The sequence below is a fragment of the Muntiacus reevesi genome, chromosome 1, assembly GCF_963930625.1.
Source record: "Muntiacus reevesi chromosome 1, mMunRee1.1, whole genome shotgun sequence".
Classification (NCBI taxonomy): Eukaryota; Metazoa; Chordata; class Mammalia; order Artiodactyla; family Cervidae; genus Muntiacus; species Muntiacus reevesi.
In genome coordinates this window covers 54,928,025-54,944,258 of record NC_089249.1, presented here as the reverse complement: position 1 = coordinate 54,944,258, position 16,234 = coordinate 54,928,025, and the positions used below count along the sequence as shown (strand labels likewise).

General features: G+C 53.1%; 1 protein-coding gene across 1 annotated transcript in view; it reads right to left on the bottom strand.

The window, feature by feature from the left end:
- Positions 1 to 717: 717 nt before the first annotated feature.
- Positions 718 to 16,234, bottom strand: part of FAM83F (family with sequence similarity 83 member F) — a 31,777-nt gene continuing 16,260 nt past the window's right edge. The window contains exons 2-5 of the mRNA XM_065923890.1: positions 8,664 to 8,831; positions 8,032 to 8,153; positions 6,516 to 7,207; positions 718 to 835 (exon numbers count right to left, since the gene is read on the bottom strand). Of these exons, the coding sequence (XP_065779962.1) occupies positions 786 to 835; positions 6,516 to 7,207; positions 8,032 to 8,153; positions 8,664 to 8,831 (1,032 nt within the window). The 3' untranslated portion in view covers positions 718 to 785. The remainder of the gene's footprint in view (positions 836 to 6,515; positions 7,208 to 8,031; positions 8,154 to 8,663; positions 8,832 to 16,234) is intronic.

The following is a 16,234-nucleotide window of genomic DNA, read 5'->3' as shown; positions in this document are numbered from 1 at the left end:
TTGAAGCTGCAGATCAAGGCACAAAAGGTGGGGGGCGGGGAGGGGGGCTCAGGTGAAGGCACCTGGGGAACCACCACATCGGCTTGCAGCAGCCAAGGAGACCTGGACCATTCAGGGTGGTGCTGGGGAGGGAAAGGAGACCCTAGCACCAGGGCTCTCAAAATGTCAGGGTCAAAGTTTGCCCTCGATCCACGCAGAGTCTAGAGTAGGAGCCTGCAGAGACAGGCCAGGAAGGCCACAGTCCCAGCCCCCAGCCATCCTCACTGAGCCTCCCACCTCGAGTTCAGACGCTCAAGTGAGAAGCAGCTCGGGTTCCTGGCTCAGAGCCCTGTCCTCGTCCCTTCTATTCCACCAGACCTCTTGGGGAACCAGCAGCACCAGGAAGCCCAGGGAAGGAGAGACCAGGGGACTGGAGCTGCCCCGGAGACCCCATCACATTCAGGTATAAAGATGTAGGCTCACCCCACCTGGGGGCCTGCAGAGTGAGGCTGGCTCAGGGGAGGCAGCGGGCTGGGCATAAAGGAGAGCAGACACTAGTGAAGCTTCCACTTCATGTAAACAAGGGGTGAGCCCGGCCTGGCCACGACAGCCTTGTGGAGGCATGCGGTTGACTTGAGATGCTGCAGATCCTCACATCCAGGATACAGGGTCCCTGAGGCCAGGATGGAGGCTGCTGGGGTGGAAGGCCAATAGGGTCCGATGTGCAAACTGGCACAGGGTTTGAGCTGTGTCTCCAAAGGACAGGACGGGGGCGTCCACAGGTCCTCCGATAGCTGGCCTGCGGCTCAGGAGATCACGCAGTTGCTATTCTTGGCAGGACTGGGACTGCCTTTACCTGCAGAGACAAGGCACACAAGTGAGGGAAGTGTAGGTGAAGCACTCACTGGGCTGGCCTCCAGCACCTCTCCTATGCACCGACCACACTTCAAATTTGGGTGCTCGGGTCACTGTCTCCCTCCCAAGCTGCTGAAACCAGCTCCTAGGATCCTTAGGAAAGCAAAATGAAAGGTCCTGTCCTGATGGCCTTATCAAGACCACCTCTGGTTGGGACATCAAGGGATCTGCCATCTCCTGGCCTCAGTAGGGTGGTCTGTGCATGTGTGCTTAGCCATGTCCGACTCTTTGTGACCCCATGGACTGCAGCCTGCCAGGCTCCTCTCTGTCCATAGCATTATCCAGGCAAGAATACTGGAGTGGGTTACCATTTCCTACTCCAGGGGATCTTCCTGACCCAGGGATTGAACCTGCGTCTCCTAGGTTGGCAGGCAGGTTCTTCACTCCTGAGCTACTCTGGAAGCCCCAGCAGAGGCTCTATGCAGCATCACAGCTCACAAGCGCAACCACAGTCACTTTCGAGAATCCTTGGGGTGGCACTGCTGGGACGGGGTGTCCTCTGCCCGACCTGACAGTGGGGACAGTGGGGTCAGCAGCCCCCAGAGCTGGCAGCGCCTATGCCAGTGCCTGGCCTGCATGGTGGTGCAGACCCCAGGCTTAGGGGGCACAGGGAGCCTTTCATCAGGAGGAAAGAAGGGGGAGCGAGACACAGCTCTTCTCTTCCCAGGCCCCTTCCATGTGCTTCCACTGCCTTTATATCCCAGGCGGAGGCCGGCTGGGTTCCTGCCCTCAGACCAGCATCCCGTTGTTGCGAGGAGCCCTCCTGGGGTACTGACTGCCTCTGTCCTCTTTCCTCCAGTTCCTCTCCACACCGCCAGGGCCAGAGTCATCTCGCGGCACTCACACCACCTTCCTGTATCACCTCAGCTGTGAATTTCACAGGGGTGGCGTCGGCCTCTTCTCCTGGGCCACTAGCAAGAATGACGCTGAAAAGGTCCGAGTAGAGCCCTTCCTCTGTCCGGCCGGGTAGGGCTCAGGCCTTGGGACTCTCTGAGTGTCCAGCTGAACCTCCCTGGAGGCCATCCAGGAGCAGGTGGAGCACTGAGGAGGAGGGAGGGGAGCCGGATGACCGTGCCCACTGGCCATGGCTCCAAGGGGCCCAGAGCTGGGTGGTCCTCCAGTCTCCATCCTCCCGGGGTGCTGAGGCTGCCTCTAGGGCCCTCCGTGTCACAGAGTCCCCTCACTTTGTCCACTGCTGCACCAGGAAATGAGGACAATGTCTGGCACAGAGCAGACAGTGCACAGATATACACTTGCTGAAAACAATGAACAATCACACAGAGGCAAGCTATGTACAGGTTCATGCCAATACTAACAGCAAGAGCAACCACAGTGGCAACAATGGATGGGGACCGAATCACGTACATGCCCTCACCCATGTAGATGGTGACAGAAGCCCTGGCCGGGCCCAGGAGAAACCAGCAGGGCAGGAGATTCTGACAGCTGCCAACAAGACCAAGGACACCTGCTTCTTCGCTTCCCGGTGGGAGGATCCTCAATCAGCTCCCCTCATCCGTGCCACGTGACGGAGGAGGCCCTGGCTGGCAGTGGTGCTCAGGTTTATGGAATCAAAGCGCAGTCTGAGAACATCAGCTGAGGCCTGACCTCAGGTTTGTTGTGGTTTAGTCGCTAAGTCGTATCTGACTCTTTGTGACACCACAGACTGCAGCCCGCCACGCTCCTCTGCCCATGGCATTCTTCAGGCAAGAATACTAGAGTGGGTTGCCATTTCCTTCTCTAGGGGATCTTTCCGACTCAGGGATTGAACTTGCGTCTCCTGCATTGGTGGGCAGATTCTTTACCTCTGAGCCACAGGGGCAGCCCTCCTGAGCTCAGGTCTGACACTGAGTGTTCAAACTCCATCTTGGCCAGACAGCAGTTGAGGAGGCTCACCCTGGAACTGGAGGCTTGACCCCTGAAGGAGCTCTGAACCCTGGCAGCATTTACTGGGCCTTCCATCCCACACAGGGGACCAGACTGCCACCCGGAAAGTGACGCGGGTAAATCCGAAATCTGGGAGCCCAGCGAGCACAGCCCTAGGAGCCAGACCACACTGCCAGCCAGGGTGGCCCATCCACGCGTGAATTGGGTACCTGGGAGAGCTCTGGAAAGGCACCTGTGGCTGCAGTCACGGCAGAGAACTCTGGGAACAAAATCCTGGGCTCTGGACTTCCCTGGTGGCCCGCAGGTTAGTTAAAACTCCGCGCTTCCAGTGCAGGGGTTGTGGATTTGATCCCTGGTGGGGGAAGCTGGGATCCCACATGCTGTGCAGTGCAACAACCAAAAATAATAATAAATTTAAAAGCCTGGGCTCAGAGGCTCTTGGATGAGGGTGACCCAGAGGCACTCTCCTCTTCCTCTGCGCCCGTGGGCACTTGGGGGAGAGTCAGCCATGTATCCAGGCCTCTGGCCCTTCCAAATAGCCCTTAAAGACAGACGGAAGATGCCCACCCTAACCTTCCGGAGACCACGTGACACTCTGTGTAAGGCCCTGGGAGGCAGGAGACCTGCCGCCCTTTTCTCCTCCGTGACTGAGGACACAGGACCTCGCCTCTCTGCACCTCGGGGGTCTCGTCTGTAAAATGGCGCCATCAGGCAGGGTGGCCGTGCGAGGGCGTTTAGCACCGTGTCCACCCAGCACACTCCAGCTGCTCAGCCAAAGCCTGTGCCTTCCTTCCTCCTCTTACCCTGCTGCACAAAAGTGCTGACCGTGTCCCAGGGACTTCTCCAGGGGGACGAAGGGTGGGGGCGCTTCAGGACACCCCCTGGAACCTCTTCCCCCGACCCGGCAGCCCCCAAGGGCAGAGCCTTGTCACCAGATCTGCTGCTCCAAGGGCCCCTGTGTGGGACAACATTCGGGCACTTGTTTAAAATGCAGATTTCTGAGCCCAGCCCGGTGGGACCGACTCCTCTCTCTTTTCACCAGGCTCTCCAGTGACTGCGGTCCCCTGAGGTGGGGTCTCTGCCCCCGAATCCGGAGCTCCTGGATGGCTGCAGGTGGCCAGCTCAGGGAAGATGCTGACCGGCAGCTAGCACAGGGGCAAGGAGAAAAGCTGCAAGGAAAGGTGCCCGGCTTCCACCAGCAGAGGGAGCTGTGGGCCTTCAAACCACCTGACTGCCCGCAGCCGGCCCGCCAGACCCGAAGGAAGGGATTTCAGAAGGCTCTCCCCGGGGCCCACACTTGGGTGTGCAAAACTCTGCATGCTGTTTGACAACTGTATACTTCTTATCAAGCAGTTTTACAGGTTGTCAGTTCTCAGCCTTCCTATTTTTCTCTCTTTCACCCACTCTGTCATCGTCCCGGGCTCTCTGCCTTGAAAGAGGGCAACAGAGACAGAAAGGATGGAGTCAGAATTGGAGGGGTCTCTGGACCACCCCCTCCCCAACCCCACAAATTCAACCCATCTCTCCTCTTCTCAACCAGGAAACAGCCCCAGGGAGGTGAAAGGATGTGCGCCGGCTTTGGGAACCAGGTACTAGGAGCCGAGATCCGTCTGATAGCTGTTTTGATGCTGCTCTCTGAGTTCACTGGAGGAGAGGGGTCCTTTCCTTGGAGGGGCCCTAAGGGAGCAGTTAACGTCATTTCCTCCTTGATGGTGGTTCCATGCATGCTAGGATTGCTAGTTCCAACCTCAGGGACCCCCGTCTGTCGGTAACCTGACCCTCTGGCATATGAAGTCCTGCTAATAAGCTTTTGCTGCCTGACAGGAGGCAGTAAGCCAGTCAAACATTTGGGAGGCTGGAAGCCACCCAAAGGGCCTTTGGGGAGAGGAGTCTGTGCTTCCTGCCCTGCCTTCCAGAGGAAAGGCCCCAAGAGGGGCTTGAATTGCAGGTCCTCGGGGCGGGCTGCCTGTCCAGGTGTGCGGACACTGTGCTGGATGAGGCCGCTCTGCGTGTCTCCTAAGGGACAAAGCAGGGCTACTGTGATCTCGCCAGACATCCCCGGCGTGGGCCGCTGCACTCTCGCCCTTCTCTGTCTGTCTCTGGTTCTCGCTCTCTGGGTTTCAGGCACTCAGGGATGGAGCAGGTACAGGGCACGGTACCCGGCTGCTCGGCTGGCTACTGGCACCCCGTGAAAACACTCAAGAGAGCAGCAGCATCAGTGACCGTCCAAGTCATCCAAGCAGGGGCACCGATGCTGAGACTCACTGAAGCAAACAGGAAGGGAGAAGATGATGGCCTTTTGTTTCTATGGAGACAGCACCTTGGGGTGAGGGGCTGAAGGAAGAGAAAGCTTCTATCGCACCTCCAGTCAGGACGTGGCAAACGGTCCCTTTTGTGGTTGGGCCCACCCCTCCCCTTCCCTTCCCTGCCAGGTGTTCACCATGGCAACCCTTCTTCCAAACAAGAGGTGCAGAGCCGCAGCAGCAGCATCTGGTGTTGGGGTAGCCGGGGAGTCCCGGGGGGATGGGACAGGCCCAGCTCCCCCTCCCTGGCAGGACATGGGCCCTGGCCTGGCTTTGTCCTGGCCCCTCTACCACTTCCTGTGCCCCGGGACCACGTCTTTCACCTCTCTGAGCTTCCATCTGCCACCTCCGTGGTTGTCGTGAAAGCCAAGTGAGTGAGGCTGCGGCACATGGAGGTGCTCAATAAATGCTTCCTGGCCGAATGTAGCTCTAGCTCTGGCACTGCTGTTGTACCCAAATTCTCGGACGCTCCAGGCCTGTCCTAATTCTAAGAGGCACGGACTTAGTCCGTCAGGCTCTGGAGCAGAGCTGGGGAGTCAGTGGAGGGGAAGACCTGCACTCCAGTCAGGATCAGGTCAAAGCCGGGGCCTGGAGGGTACCCAGGAATCCTGGAACGCAAGGCCCTGCCATCACCTGCCTGACCAGCCAGGGAGCCTGGTCTCACGGCTGCAAAGCCCCACAGCCAAGGAGGGAGACATCCCAACATGGAAACCCCTTCGATCCCAGAGATGCTGACATGAGAAAAGGTGCCGGCAGCAGCCCTGGCTGTCCCCACCCCCAGCCAGAAAAGGCCACTCTGGAGGCCGTTCCAGAGAAAGATAAAGGCCAGGACCTCTAGGGCATCCCAGAAAGATGCCCACCCACCCCCGCGTCCCAGAAAGATACTACCAGCAGGAACGATCTCTCCCAGAAGTAAGCAGCATGGCAAATACCACGTATCAAATGAACAAAGGAAGGAGCCACGTCCAACTTTTACAAAAGAAGTGAGGAAAAGTGGATCAGGGCATTGGTGGGGTGTGTCTGACCAGGACAACACCTGATCCGGCAAGGAATGAAAAGCTGAGGAGGAGCTCTAGGTTCAGAGGCGGTTTACAGGGGAGTTGCTTCCCCGGCCTGTGGTACTAGTAACAAGAGCTCCCCGACGACTGCTGCGCCCAGCTCTGTCCTGAGCACTTCATGTCCTCGGAGCAGCTGGGCCAGGCAGGATCACTCTCCCCCGCCTTTGGAGAAGGGGAACCTGGAGCTCTGAGCTGCAGTGCTGGCCCCAGGCCACACACGGGCAGAGGCCAGAGCGGGATGGGGACACGGGAATGGTGGGGCCTAGAGCTCTGTGCTCTCCTGCCCGGAGGCTGCCTGTCTGCAGAATCCGCAGCTACTGGAGCAGGGTCAGAGGCCTGGGGAGCCCTGGCCTGGGGATGGTGGCGGACGACTCACCTGAGATGTCGGCACTGGAGCCCTCGTTGGGCCTCTTCCCCGTCATAAACTCCGCTTCAGCCAAGGCCTTGGGGGAGAGGGTGCTGGCCGTGCCGTTGGGTGCTGCGGGCCTCTTGGACCGTCGGCTGAAGATCCTGCTGCTGAAGCGCCTGCCCTCCTTGGCCAGGGTGGCCTCCCCGTTGGCGGCTTCTCCCTTGCTGTGTCGGGCAAGGGCCTCTCGGGGTCTGGACTTCAGGTCCGTGTGCGGGTGGGAGACCCCCCGGCCGTCCCTCCGACTCAATTCTCCCAGGGGCACTGGCTCCACGGGGGGCAGCACCTGCTCCAGGGTGGCCAGGTCGTGCAGGAAGCTCTCCAGGCGCCGGGCCGACTCGCCCTTGCTGCCCTCCTCCTGCCCCTCGGCGCGGCCGCTGGCCTCTTGCTGCTGCCGGGCGGCCCAGCGCATCATCTCCCCGGGTGGGGGGCGGCTGCCCGCCACCAGGGCGTACTTGGGGTTGATCAGCTTGCGCGCCACGGTGGAGGAGTAGTGGAGGCCAGGCCTGCCAGCGCCTCCTGCCAGGCCCAGCTGCTGGTACAAGTTCACCTCCTCGGAGATGGCGTACAGCTCCCGGAACTCCACATCGAAGGGCTCCACGTGCTGCCCCGTCAGGAGGAGGAGGAGGTTCCTGTCCACGTGGGAGGAACTCCAGGTGAAGCTAGGAACACGGGGGCAGAAAAGCAAGACACGTGGTGCCCAGGGCTGCAGCCACGCCCTGCCAGCCGCTGCCTGGCTAACCCATCTCAACACCCCCGCCACCCGGCCCAACCCGATCCACCAGGGAGGCTGGACGCCTTGCTGCCTTTGTGCCAGCTGTTTTCCTTCCACGGACCCAAATCCTCCCTTGGGTCCAGGTCTTGGCCTCACGTGCAGAAAAGCAGGCAGTGGGTGCAGGGCAAGGGTGAGAGAAGTCAGGCCTGGATCCAAACCTGCTTTCTGCCCTGCCTGCCTTGTAAAACGTGAGGCGTGTGGTCAGAGCCGTTGTGCGGCTAAAGTCCAACAACGTCGTGTACAGAAGGTTTCTCAGTTCCTGGCACAAACATACATTTAAAAGTAGAATCTGCAGCTGCCACTACTGTTACTAGCATTTCATTTCTTATTAGTTCTTCTCTGAATTTTTAGAGCACATGGCATCTGCAAAGCACCATACTTTAACCACGTAAGAGGGCTGATGCCGTTTATTAATTGTTCCATCTGCTGGGGTCTCTTCTAGCCTCAGAATGCAGCCTGCTGTTGTGGACCGTGGAAGGCAGGCAGTGCTGAATGCTCAACAGAAGTTGACCATCTTTCTCGAATAGTCCATCAACCAGAGAGTTTGAGGGAAGGGGTTGGCCGGGGGGCTATTCTTTGCCATCAGAATAGACAGTGGCTCTTAGACTTACGACACTTAGGACCGTGGAGGCTCCAGTCTAGCATCCTTCTGAACGTGAACATTTCTGACCGAGAACAAAGACCGCCCCCCTGCCCCAGGGCCCAACTCACCTGAAGGATCCAGTGGCTACTTTGTCCCCATCTACCATGAGGAACTTTGATGACAGGGTCCCCTTGATCTTCCCCATGGGCATGTAGAAGCCCACACCTGTCACAGAGCGGACACGGATATTCTGTTGGGAAGAGGAGAAGGGCACTGTCACTCAGGCTGGGGGCCTAGAAGCTCTGTGCCGAGTATCTTCTTGGGCAAAGGATGGACCCTCTTGTCTACGGGGTCCTGCCTGCTGGCTCCTATCTGCACTTGACTCTGCTTCCTATGGCCCGAGGAGGTCAGCAAATCTTGCTTTGGGCACGGACAGGCCCAGGGCAGCCCTGGTTTGCTCTCAAAGCTCCTCGGCAGAGAAACACAACCCTACCTTCAACCCTGACCGTGACTCCGCGGGCTGAGCACCCAAGACTGGGCCAGAGCCTTCCCCCTCAGCAGTCTTTTAGGATAAAATGTTAAGCTGGGTGTGCAGTTTAGGGTTATCAGTTCACGAGGTGCGGTTTTGGACAGAAGGAAGGGGGTTGGCAGTGCTGCTCCCCTGGACCCCTGAACTGGGGAGCAGGCCGAGGAAGGGGCAGAGGGGGTTTTCATCCCACTTCCTTCCCACCCCCCACCCTGCCCCAGGGGTACAACTTACCCGAACACGGAAGTCAGGGAGCTCCAGGCCCTGACACATCTCCAGGAAGTAGCTCACGCCCGCCTCGTCCAGGATGATGTACACTGGGACCCGGCGCTTGGAGGCGGCATCCACAATGTCTTGGAAGATCTCGCCATCGGTGAAGAGGTCCATAACCAGAGCAATGACCTGGACCGGAAGGGGTACTGGTAAGGCACGTGGTGACTACACCTCTAGAGAGTCACGCCGTGGCCTGCGGAGGACCAGCGGGGCTGGGGTAATTGGTGCCCAAGAGTCAGAAATGCCATCTGCACCCCCCCGCGCCCTCTGAGCACAACTGGGCAGGCGATGGGCGCTCTGCTCTGGGAAACGAAGATGGTGCAGAGGGTGCTGGCCATGCATCCTTGACAAATCCCCAGTGCCTATCCTGGGGATTTCCCAGCAGCTCTTCAGAAGCCGTATCAGGGGAGATCTAGGAGGCTGAGGAGAGCTGGTCCTGGTGTCCTTGGGAAATAAGCAGGCTCAAGAGGCTGCAGTCACGGAGAGGCGTAGGACAGACAAGCTCCACAAGCTGCAGATCTGGTCAGATGCGACTTTCTCTGCAGACCCGAGCGCTTTGATGTCCCTGCAGCTGTGCAAAGCCCCGCGCTTCCCTGAGCACAGATTCGGGCACCGCTCCAGTTGGCTCAGGCTCCCTGGGCCTCCAGGGGTCCAGCCATCCTGCTCCATCCCCACAACAAGGTCCCTGCCTCTGCTGGCTGTTTAGTCACTAAATCGTGTCTGACTCTTGTGATCCTACGGACTGGAGCCTACCAGGCTCCTCTGTCTGTGGGATTCTCCAGGCAAGAATACTGGAGTGGGTTGCCATATCCTATGCTAGGGGATCTTCCCGACCCAGGGATCAAACCCAGGTCTCCTGCATTGCAGGCCGATTCTTTACCATCTGGGCCATGACTTCCAGAAGCCAGTCTTGATTAGTCATCCTGGGAAGGAAGGCCTTCTGCAGCCTGAGGCAGCTTTGCCTTTCTTACCTCAGCCGCCTCACTTTCCGACACAAACAAACCTTGTTCCAGGACTTCCCTGACAGCCCAGTGGATAAGACTGTGCTTCCACTGCAGGGGGCACTGGTTTGATCCTTGGTCAGGGAATTAAGATCTTGCATGCCATGTGGTCAAACAAACAAACAAAGAAACAAACAAAAACCCTTCTTCCACTCCAGAGGCAGGGTTTTCTTGCTGGCCCCAAGCACTGAGTCTGTGATGCAGAGGAAAGGGCATGCTTTGGGGTCAGAGAGGTCTGATTATAACCACTTTCCATTCCTGTAACCTTAGGCAAGTCCCTTAACCGTGATGAGCCTCTGTTTCCTCATCTGCCAAGTGTGGATACTCTGTACCTGGTACATTTGGCATCAGGATTAGCAATGACATCTGTAAGCATCAAACACAATGCCTCAATTAATGATAACCACCGTGTGATTGAAGGAGGCTGCTCATGGTTGTAACTGAATGCCCAAACTCTGAAGTCGGGCAGACCAGGCCTGGTACACCAACGCCACTGCTGACTCATCAGTGCCCAGCTTCCTTGGCAGCAAAATGGAGCTAATAGTAGCACCTGTCTCAAAGGGCTGTTGAGAAGGCTTAGAGAAGTAAACTGTGAAAGCGTTTAGCAAAGTGCCTGGCGCATGTTAAACTCAGTAAGTGCATCCTCCGCCACCATGACCTCCATGTGTGCTCTGCCATTATCTTTCCCTCTAAAGACCACCCCCAACACCATTTATGCAGTGTTACAGAAGGCTCTGCTTAGCGCCTACATTTACTGTTTTTTAACAGTATAATTGCTCTGGGTTTCCTTGGTGGCTCAGACAGTAAAGAATCTGTCTGCTAATGTAGAAGACCCGGGTTCAATCCCTGGGTCAAGAAGATCCCCAGGAGCAGGGCATGGCAACCCACTCTAGTATTCTTGCCTGGAGAATTCTACGGACAGAGGAGCCTGGCGGGCTACAGTCCATGGATTTGCAGAGTCAGACACGACTGAGCAACTGTCACACACGCACACAATTGCATTACAGAGTTGTGGTAGTTTTTGCCGTACAACAACGTGAATCAGCTACATATATCTCTTGAGCCTTCTTCCCATCCCTGTAGGTCCTCACAGAGCACTGAACTGGGCTCCCTATGCTAGACAGCAGCTTCTTGTTAGCTATCTATTTTACACACGGTAGTGTATATATGTCAACACTCTCAATTCGTCCCACCCTCTCCTTCCCCACTGTGTCCACAAGCGCTCTACATTGAATACTCAATCATTCACATAAGTAACATTTGCTGAGCCCCACTGGCAGAGGGAGGACCTAAAGACAAATAAACTGTAGTCTCTAACTTCAAGGGCTTAATCCAGTTGGAATCATAAGACATCTACACAGAATAATATGACATAAGGGAAAACGAGATAAATGCCTTACGAGATGCACAAATGACACACGGTGTGAATTCAGAGGAGTGGGAGGAAGAGAAGGAGGGATTTGGGGGGGGGGGGGAGTTGAAAGATTACTTTCAGTCAGGGGAGACACAAAGGTTTCACCAAGGAAGCAGAAAACTGAAGAACGGGCAGCCTTGGGCACCATGAGAAATGAGCAGAGAATAAAACCAATCGGGGAAGCGGGAAGGGCTGCCATGCACGGGCAAGTAGGTTGTGCACTGCACCCAGGGCTGAGGGGGTGAGTGGGAGCTGAGCCTGCTGAGGAAGAGAGGCCCTTTTCTAATCTGCACACGGGTGCCACCTGGGCTACCCAGGGCCCAGGAGACGAATGTTCCAGGCGAAGGACACAGCACAAGCCATGGCCCTGAAGACAGGCGTGACTGACAAAAACAGAGGAGATACAAGCAAAATCTGCATGAGAAAAGAGAAACAACCATAGACATGTGAGGGCTTCCCTGGTGCTTCTGACGGTGAAGAGTCTGCCTGCAGTGCGGAAGACCTGGGTTCAGTCCCTGGGTGGGGAAGATCCCCTGGAGGAGGAAATGGCAACCCACTCCAGTATTCTTGCCTGGAGAATCCCCATGGACCCAGGAGCCTGGCGGGCTACAGTCTGTGGGGTCGCAAAGAGTCGGACATGACTGAGCGACTAACACTTTCACTTTCACAGATATATTCACTTTTTAATAAATTCTTACTATTCAAGAAAGGGTAAAAATGGTAAAAAGAATAGGACCATATACACATTGATGAATTTGAAAATGATGTTGATAGGCATAAAAGTGAACTAAACATATCAACTATATTTCAAGTTTTTAAAAAGCATAATCAAGTAAGGTTTATTCTAAAAATGTAAGGATTATTCAACACCAGAAATATATTAGTTTATCATATTTACAGTGTAAAAGAGGGAAAATCATATATTACCTTAAGTTTTTAAAAAAGTATCTGATAATACTATTTATGATTAAAATTCTCAAAAAACTAGGAATAGAAACTTCCTTATCATGATAAAGGCTAGCTACTAAAAATCCCTCTTGAAACATACTTAAATTTGCATTCCCTTTAAATCCTAAGCAAGTTGAGAATATTCACCTATCACTACTACTGTTCAGAACAGTTCAGCTGTTGAACTGCTGTTATACTGTAAGTCCTGAACAATGCAATATGCCAAGAAAAAGAAATGAGCTGGAAGCATTAAAAGAGACAAAACTATCAGTATTTAGAGATGATATTTTTATTAAAAATCCAGTAGGATGCAGAGAAAAACATTTAGAAGTAGTAGGAGAATTTGGCAAAATTTCCAGATACAAGGAAAACAAAAAGCAATAGCATTCTTCTAATATAGCAATGATCAATTTTTCTTAAAAAAAAAAAAGGAAAATAAGATCCATTCAAAATTATAATTTAAGCAGGTAATATTTAGGAATTAATACCTCTATGGAGAAACTTAGAAAATTCTATTAAAGGACAGTTAAAATTATTTGAGTAAATAAGATAAATCATGTTCATAGATAATAAGATTCAATCTTTTAAAAATCCAGTCCTCATATTAATAAGATCTAATACAATTCCAATGAACAGTCAGTAAATTTTTGTTTTGAGGCGCTCAGATATTTCAAAGATGTGAGGAAGAATGAAGATCCACAATAACTAAGTCAATTTTGAAAAAGAAAAGCTAAAAGGGCACACTTGTCCTACTAGATAATAAGACATACTGTAGCATCAAGGTAATAAGAACTGTGGTACTGAGGTAGGAAAGAACTGACAAATAGACCATGGAACAGAATGGAGAGACCAGAAATATATACGGACCTACACACATGCATAAACTTTAAGTCTGGTAGAGGTAGAATCACAACTCAGTGGAGAAAGGATGCTACGTGCTATTGGGACAATCATCATACTAAACAGAGAAAAATAGAATGGATCCCTATCTCATACAATGTACAAAGGTGGATTTCAGGTAGGCTGTACCACCTAAATGTGGAAGATAAAGCTAATAAAGGAATTCATGAAATGTAGGAAAATATCTTCCTGACATAGGTAAGAAAGGATTTCTTAGGATTCCAAAAGCATGAATCATAAGACAAAAATTTTAAAAATGCCTTTAGCAAATTAGGGATTTTCTGTTCAAAGAAAGATGTCAATAGACAAAGGGAACTGGAGGTGACAGAAGATACCTGCAATGTCTACAACCAAAAGAAATTAATAACATACAAGAGATTCCTGCACATCAGCAAGAAAAAGACAGAAGATTAATTAGAAAAATGGGCAAAGGCTATGAATAGGCAGTTCCTTGAGGAGAAGATACCTGAATGGCTAATAAGTATATAAAGAGAAGCAGACCTCATAAGTAATCAGAAAGATTCAAATTAAAGCCAAGAGATAGTAATAAGAGTAAATGCAACTTTTAAAAATTTTATCAGTTCAGTCGCTCAGACTCTCTGCGACCCCATGGACTGCAGCATGCCAGGCTTCCCTGTCCATCGCCAGCTCCTGGAGCTTGTTCAAACTCATGTCCATCGAGTTAGTGATGAATAAAATAAATTAAAAAAGCAAAGAGATAAAAGAGATACCACTTTACAACATGAACTAAAAACCAGAATGCTGGACAGTTCTAAATGTTGGTGTGAGAAAAGGGGACCCTCATTCACTGTGGGGGGGATGGAACACTAGTACAGCTGTTTCTTAGGGCAACGGGCAGAGAGTTTCATGGATTTAAGATTGTGCACACCTAGAAGACTAAATATTAAAAAAAAAAAAAACCAAGATCATGGCATCTGGCCCCATTACTGCATGGCAAATAGAAAGGGAAAAGGTGAAAGCAGTGACAGATTTCCTCGTCTTGGGCTCCAAAATCACTGCAGACAGTGACTGTAGCCATGAAATTAGAAGATGATTGCTTCTTGGCAGGAAAGCGATGACAAGCCTAGACAGTGTGTTGAAAAGCAGAGACATTACTCTGCCGACAAGGGTCTGTATAGTCAAGGCTATGGTCTTCCCAGTGGTCACAAATGGTTGTGAGAGCTAGGCTGTAAAGAAGGCAGAATACCAAAAAATTGATGCCTTCGAACTGTGGTGCTAGAGAAGACTCCTGAAAGTCCCTTGGACAGCAAGGAGATCAAACCAGTCAATCTTAAGGGAGATCAACTCTGAATATTCACTGGAAGGACTGATGCTGAAGCGCCAGTATTTTGGTCATCTGGTGCGAACAGCCAACTCATTGGAAAAATCCCTGATGCTGAGAAAGATTGAGGGCAAAAGGAGAAGAGGGCATCAGAGGATGAGATGGCTGGATGGCATCACTGATGCAATGAACATGAACTTGGGCAAACTCCGGGAGATGGTGAGGGACAGAGAGGCCTGGCAAGCTGCAGCCCACGGGGTCACAGAGAGTCAGACACAACTGGACAAACAACAGCACACCAAGAAGCCAGCAGTACACTCTTGGCTACGCACTCAGGGGAACCTCTTGGATCTTTGTCCAGGTCTATCGGGGGCAGAAACAAAGACATTCACTATAGTGTTCTTTGGGATAGCAGAGAGTTGGCAACAACTTAGATGTGCATCTCTAGAAGAATGGGTGAATGTGAGGGATGCTCAGGACAGAGTCCTCTACGGCAGACAGAAGCAATGGACAAGTTACATGTGGAGAACTTGGAGAGTTCTAAAATGGATGTGCATGTGTGCATGCTCAGTTGTGTCTGACTCTTCGGCACTCCACGGACTAGAGCCCGCCAGGCTCCTCTGTCCATGGGATTTCCCAGGCAAGAAGACTGGGATGGGTTGCCATTTCCTACTCCAGGGGATCTTCCCCACCCAGATGCATCTCCTGTATCTCCCACATTGGCAGACAGATTCTTTACCACTATGCCACCTGGGAAACCCTTAAAATGGATACTTGGATTTAAAATGTTAGAGCATGTGATCTATAGCCCAGAAACATTAATGTAAATCGAAGTACACTACATAAGATAACTCTTCATGTTTTTCAAGGATATACACTGAATAGAGGGAAGGGGCTGCCTATGGCAGGAGAAAGGGATGGGAGGGAAGCAGAGAGGAAATTCAGAGGGGCTTTCCCTGGATTGATGACGGCAGTGGACCATGAACAGAGGTTCACAATTGGGTCTGCTCCTGAGAGCCCAAACGAACAAAAGGAAATTGGCCTGAAACAGTCCAGTGTAGGTGTGGGGCAAGGACAGCGGGGAGCCTGGCATGCTGCAGTCCATGGGCCTCAGAGTCGGACATGGCTTAGTGACCAAACCACAGCAAGGACGATGGGGTGGGGCTGGATGGTGGTGGGTTTTGGTTTTAACAGGCCGCTTCAGGCTTCATTCCAGCAGAACACAGCTCCCAGCATCTAGTAGGCATGGGATATCTTATCTTCCACGTGCTGCCTGAGGTCAGAGTCCACTGTTTGCTCATTTCCAGACTCTCTGCGGTGTCCAGCTCAAGGCGGACTCTCAGTATGTTGCCGGGGAGGGCTTGACTGGCTCAGGAAAGCACGTCAAGATTCACTCGTATTCTTGTTTTGTAATTGAAAGCTCAGGGAGCCAGCTCACCCTCGCCCCGACCCGAAGGAGGAGGTGTGGGGAGAGCATGGCAAACCAGAGGGAGAGATGTGTCCCGGTGGGGGCGCCCTGCTTTGGGGAGGCTTGGTCTGCAGCGCCCTGGTGAGAGTCAGCCATCTGTGTCACTACCAATTAAGCAGTGAAATATCTGTAGTGGGAAAAAAAATCAATTGCTTGCTGACTCCTGCAATCTCGTTGTGGAGGAGAGGTGATAATTACCCTCCGCTTTGGTCTCGGAGGCCTGGCTTGACATTCCGATCCACAGGCTGCATACGGCCCACGAAAACTAGCTCCCTACTCCCGCCCGGTGTTTAATGTGCCACGTGATGCTCTGGGCCAAACCCGACTTCAAGGCTCCCGGTATAAATGGAAAATCGGGTTTTAAAAGAGGGACGTGGATTTCGTCAAGAGGGAAGTCATTCCTTCTTCCCGGCGGGCTCCCAGCCTTCTTTACCTGGTTACCCACTGATGCGCGGCACCTGGGGGGAGAGGTTAATTTGAGGCAGCAGGAGTTTCTAGAAGCTGTCGCAGGCCCTGGCA